The sequence below is a fragment of the Chinchilla lanigera genome, unplaced genomic scaffold (genome assembly GCF_000276665.1).
Source record: "Chinchilla lanigera isolate Chin_1 unplaced genomic scaffold, ChiLan1.0 scaffold00108, whole genome shotgun sequence".
Taxonomy (NCBI): Eukaryota; Metazoa; Chordata; class Mammalia; order Rodentia; family Chinchillidae; genus Chinchilla; species Chinchilla lanigera.
The window spans coordinates 339,013-345,012 of NW_004955509.1; the positions used below are offsets into that span (position 1 = coordinate 339,013).

Genomic DNA, 6,000 nt, shown 5'->3' on the forward strand with positions numbered 1-6,000 from the left:
CATCCACTGCTGACTTTAAAAATGGAGGAAGAGGCCAGGAGCCAAGGAATGCAACCCAACTCTGAAAGCTGGAAAAATCAAGGGAAGGAATCCTGAGTCTCCTGAAGGAATGTAGCCCTGCTGACATTTTGATTTTAGCCCAGTGACAGATTATAAACTTGTGATGTCTCAAGCAACTAAGTTTGGAATAGTTTCTGATTGAAGCGGCAATCAGAAACTAATCCCTAGAGCACCAACTCATTCCTCTGGAAACTGCTAAGTAAAGGAAAACAATCAATCATCATCAAAACAAAGAAATTAATATAGGTTTCAGGTATAGAAAATCATAAATATCAAACATCCTGATAATGCTAATAATATATTTTAAAGTTTCTTGTAAAGAGGACGAAGAGAAAAGAAAGATGACAGACCTGTGAGATACTCTGATAAAAGTCTAAGTGACTAAGCCTGAGAGGAGCTGACTAATACCCAGGTGTTGGAGGCCTGGCTTGGACTTTGTTCATGACAGAATCAACACTGTACTGCCTTAATAATTCCATAAGAAGTTTTTTTTTTTTTTAAGTAAGACCACATTCTTCTCCTTTTCTAAGGTTACAGTTACTTATAATAGCATCTTGTTTATGAACAGTGAGTCACAAGGGCTCATCTTCAAGGCAAGGAGGCTCTATAGTTGACGATGCATCAGAACCACCCCAGGGTGATGGATCTGACCCCTGTGTGCACCCCCTTTGGCTGAGTTCCTGAGCTCTGAGAACAATCACAGCCCCTTCCTACATCCTGCAGCCACGCCCCTCAGCCTGGGAACAAAGCAGACTCTGCTAGGACAGGGCATTCCCGCCCGGCTAGGTCACAGCACCCCTTGCCGTAGCCACATACTCAGCCATTCCTACTCCCCCAATCTCATGCCCCCCACCTCAGCCCATCCTGCTCATCCCCCTACCCTATCCATAAAAGACCCAGCTCAATAAACTGGACTCAGACTCTCCTTTGGGGTTACTCCAGGAGGTCCTGCCCAGAACCCTAAATTCATGCTGGCTGTGTTCTTTACTGGCTTGTCACCATTTACCTAACAGAAGGCTCTTGAAAAATGCAGATTGCTGCCCCCCCATTCCTGATCAATGCTGGGATGGAGCCAGAGACTTTGTATCTCTAAAGGGATACCAGGGGGATCACACTCTGAAAACTACTGTGTTAGGGACTCTCTTTCTCTAACACTAAAAGGATTTTAGTATTTTCCTGTCGCATCTTTCCCATGAAGAGCCTTAGTTCTCAGCAGTTTGCTCTGCATTATTCTGTACTTTTTCCCCCGGGATTGCTTTTCAGTTGTCCATTTGCCTAACAGTGAATAAAAGTCCACATTGGCTGATGTTAAATAACCACAGAACATAGCTAGAAAGCCAGTGTCCTCATCTATGAGCTTCCATTTGCTGTCCTATCGCATCTCTTAGTTACCTTGGAGAAAGAGGAAAGTGGTCCTGCTCTCCAGGCACTGATGGCCCTGCCTGGGTATGCTGCCGAACATAACTCCTCAGAACGCCAATACTAGGTAAGACAACTCCATGAGTAGGCCGAGACAAAACACAAACAAAGCCACGCCATAACCATGTCTGAAAACAGACAAAACATGAGCCTTGTCCAAACCACAAATGTGATCAGTCATCCCCAAACCCACCTAATACAAGTAAGTGCTGCTAAAGCCGGGTGTTGTGGCCCGGGCCGGGAATCCCAGCACTCGGGAGGCTGAGGCAGGAGGATCACTTCAAGTTCAAGGCCAGTCTGGGTGACATAGTGAGTTCAAGGTCAGCCTGAGCTACACAGATATCCTGTCTCAAAATCTAAAAAGAAAAAGTACAGTAACTGCTATTTCTTTACCAACCTCAGCTTTAGCCTGGCTCCAATTTTCTCTACTTCCAGATATTTGTTAAAAAAAAAAAAATCACAGAAGTACCCCTGGTAGCATCTAATTCATAGCAACATCTGGCTCTCATAAGCACCCTCCAGCCTCCCACCTGACACTGGTGCAAACCCTCTGAGTCAGCTTTTCTCACACCCTCTTGCTGAGACGCCCCTCAGTCTCCATGGCACCCATTCTTCCTGCAAGGAAAAGAAAACTGAGCTTGCTGAGCTCCGGGTGTTCCCGTGGTGAGCCCCACGGGGAGGAGGGTGGCTGGAGGGCAGGGAGAACTCACACTCAACCTTCACATTTCTGCTCAAAGACACCCTCCTTCCTGCTCTCCAGCCTTCATCAGCTTCCCCTTCTCCTCTCTTCTTTCATGAAACCTGTCACAGCTTTTAGCTGCACATTGCCACGACCATTGGTTACAGTTTAGATGTAAAATGTCCCCCAAATGTCCCAGTGGTGGAGAAAGTGACCAGTACACCACTGCATTCAAGTCTTCCACATGACTGAAAAGCCCACGGTGGCAGGTCTGTGCATGTGGTGTATCAGTTTCTAGCACAAAGAGCAAGGTCAATAAATACTGGAGAGGAGCCAGGTGTGGTGGCACACACCTGTCATCCCAGCACTCAGGAGGCTGAGGCAGGAAGATCTCTGCAAGTTCGAGACCAGCCTGGGCTGCAAAGTGAGCTCAGGGCAGCCTGAACTGCATAGAGAGATCCTGTCTCAAAAAGACAATAAATAAATAAATAAATACCCAAATACTGACCACTGTGTGCAACATACTTTGAAGCACCTATACATATAGGCATTCATGAAGGAATGTCAGCAGTAACACAGAAAGTACTCAGGTGATTAGAGGAAAAACCACCAAGGTCTGTGCACCCAGAATGACAGCAAGGTTTTGCTTATGCCATGATGGATATAAGAGGGTAAAGGTCATGCACAATAAAAATGGGAGCCTTTTCTCCATTCCTAATTCAAGACCTGTTTGTGGGGGCCAACACATTACATTCATTTTAGCTTTAGCTTAGCATAAGGCAGTCTACCACTGATACAATACACTGCTACAAAAAAAAAAAAAAAAAAAAATCCAAACTTTGCTGTTACTCTGGAATTCTTTAAACAGAAGTCATTTGCTGTGTTTGCAAACCATTCACCACTTCCAGATTTGGGTCATAATATTTGCACAATTGGAACTATAAGAAGCTTTCCCTGTGCCTGGCACTGTAGCCATCTCCCAGCAAGTTCAGAGGGCACATTCTGATGGCTTTCTCTAAGAGGCCATTTTGCAACAAAGCAGCTTCATTTTAGGGTTAGGCAGTTGACGCTTTTCAGATATTTCTCTGATCAAAGACCGTATGATAGAGTTTTACTGTGTTATCCATCAACAGAAAAAGTCATTATCAGGCCAGGGAAGAGTACCTGTGCATCAGATCGGTACAATGGATAAATGTGCCAACCAGACTCGCTCCGCGGAAGGGGGTGTGCCTCCATAGGAAGACATACGAAACCAACTGTTAAATACCTGTGCTTCAGAACAAATTCACTGCTGAGGATGCTAGAAAAGAGCAGGTGATCTTTACCCACAATTCACTACAAGCATCTGCAATCCCACTATAAACATTATAATGAATTAAAAGACAATCATTTTAATCTTAGCACATCTAAGTAGTAAGTTCTGAAATAAATGAAATTCAATTGCTGTCCCCTCCCCGTGGTACTGGTTACAGGACAAAAGATGGCACTTCAAAGGACTACAAACTGTAAAGGCACTACCCCATTTTCTTAGGGGATACTAAGGAATGAAAACAGTTCAGATCTGAGTGACAAACAGGTCTGTTTCTTCCCAAAGGAGACTCAGTCTCCTTCTCACTGAGATCCATAAAGCATGGGCGGCCACAAGGTAGCAGACATTTGGATTTCATATCTTGGTGTAGAACCCCTCAGTGATCCACTTGAAATGAAAGGTGATAGCCAGGTGTGGTGGTGCACACCTGTAATCCAGCACTCGGGAGGCTGAGGCAGGAGGATCGCTTCGAGTTCCAGACCAGCCTGGGCTACAAAGTGAGCTCAAGGCCAGCCTGAGCTGCATAGTGAAATCCTGTCTCAAAAAGACCAAAAAAAAAAAAAAAAAAAAAAAAAACAAATGAAAGGTGATCAAAACAACATCTCTGGTTACCTCAGAAGAAAGCATTACTAAAGTAACCTATAAGGAGCAAAGTACACACTTGTCAATGAACTAAATCATCTTTTCTGAGCCCAAAGCAAAACAAGAGTGTAAGCTCTGTGTATTGCATGGAGTAGGAGGATTTCATACAGTCCATTCATTCATTCAATACAGATTGATTTACGGCTTGCTCTATGCCAGGCACCAAAGAAAACAGTTATGAGCAAAACCGCGCAAGTGCTGTCCGTCTAGTCACACACAGTTTCCAGTAGGGAAGATAAATGATAAACTCTAATATGTAATATTGCTATAAAAAAGGAAAAATACCATATGAGAAAGGGTAACAGGAACTAATTTAGCCTGGGAGTGGTTCTGGGATCAGACAAGAACACTGTGGGGAAAAAAAAATTACATTTAAGCTGAGAGGCCATCAGATCACCACCACCCTGGATACGGAAAACCATTTCAGCAAATGTCCACAAACAAGAATTTAACTTTTGCCTCTTAACAACTGACTGGGTGAAACCTCTCCTTCCAGGGCTCCTACCTTCATGAGGATCTTATAACTGCCTATCACTGCCTGACTGGTGTAGCCAAGCCCTATTACCTCAACACAGGAATGTCTCACTTTATCATGATTTAGTACAGTATACAGGTTTCCCACGCTTGGCCTAGAAACACCCAAAAATATTACAACAGAGGCTGCCTGTCAGCAAGAATATAGCCTGGGTAGACCAAACGTTTAATAGCCAAGGCAATCTCAAGTCGTTTTTCCAAGAAAGTGCAGCTCCTCTGGGCAGCAAGGTGGTTCCCATACTACCAAGTCTATACCAAATAGGACCCACGGAGCCTAATACTAACTGCCTACTTGGAATATGTTTGCTCCTCTGTGAATCAAGGACTGGATCACCATTTCCACCTCCTTGACCCTGCAGACTTAGAGGAGACTGGGGGAAGTGGCCTTTGAGCATCACAGAGCAGAAAGCTGACCAGGCTGGAGGAGGACAAACAGAGACGGAGTCAAGGCCCGGAGCACTGGGAGCGGGGGAGGGCTTCTCAGGAGCTCAGGACCCCGGGATGGCGCAGCAGGCCTGATACTGGGGCGTTTCCCACCCACTTCAGCCCCACCACTCCCCGTCAGCCCCCAGCAAAGGCAACCCAGCCTTCTGCAAACCGCGAGATTCCCCCCAGCGGGATCAGGCGGACACCGCAAGCCCCGCGCAGGGCCAGAGCCCACAAGGTCCGGGTACCAACGTCTGCAGAAGAGGGTGTGCTGGGGGGAGAAAATGGCCAAAACCAAACTCTCCCCGCCCACCCAAAAAGCCAACCACACCCCCTACATCCCTCAGCCCAAGCCGCCCCGGGCCAGCCCCCCAGATCCTCTGCCCAGGCCCCAGCGGATTCCCGTCGGCGCTGCGCGCGGGCTTCGCAGGGACATGGGCGCAAGTAGGAGCGCACAGGGGTGCGCGAGGCAGGCGGGGACGCCCGCCGAGATGTCACCTGCCCTGGCCCTGCTCCGGTTCGCCCTTCCCAGATCCGCGGTCCCGGAACGGGCGCGCCGCCCCCAGGATGAGATGGGCTCTGGGACCCCGGCGGTCCCCCACTCACCCATTGGCGCCGAGCCGGGCCGGGCCGCCTAGGCAGCTTGAAAGTTGGCGGAGGCGGGCGTGGGAGTCGGGGCGCCGGGATCCGGGCGCGGGGTTCGGGGAGCGGGCGTCGGGGAGCGGCGGCGGCTGGGCCGGCTTCTTTCTCAGTAACGGCGGTGGCGGCTCAGCGCCCCCCGCTGCTGCCTCTGCTGCTGCTGCCGCTGCTGCTGCCCCGGGGCGACTCCTGCTGCTGCTGCTGCTGCCGCTGCATCGCGGCCCGCTGCGCCCGGCTGAGCCGGGTTTCCTGCTCCCCGCGAGTAGAAATTGCAAAAAAAAAAAAAAAAAGC

General features: G+C 48.5%; 1 protein-coding gene across 1 annotated transcript in view; it reads right to left on the reverse strand.

Moving 5' to 3' along the window:
* The window catches only part of Sh3kbp1 (SH3-domain kinase binding protein 1), a gene marked incomplete at its 5' end in the record, with an annotated part of 338,774 nt that extends 332,856 nt beyond the window's left edge, over positions 1 to 5,918 (reverse strand). Inside the window, 1 exon segment of the mRNA XM_005407792.2 lies at positions 5,676 to 5,918. Coding sequence (XP_005407849.1) covers positions 5,676 to 5,679 — 4 coding nt within the window.
* Positions 5,919 to 6,000: the final 82 nt, after the last annotated feature.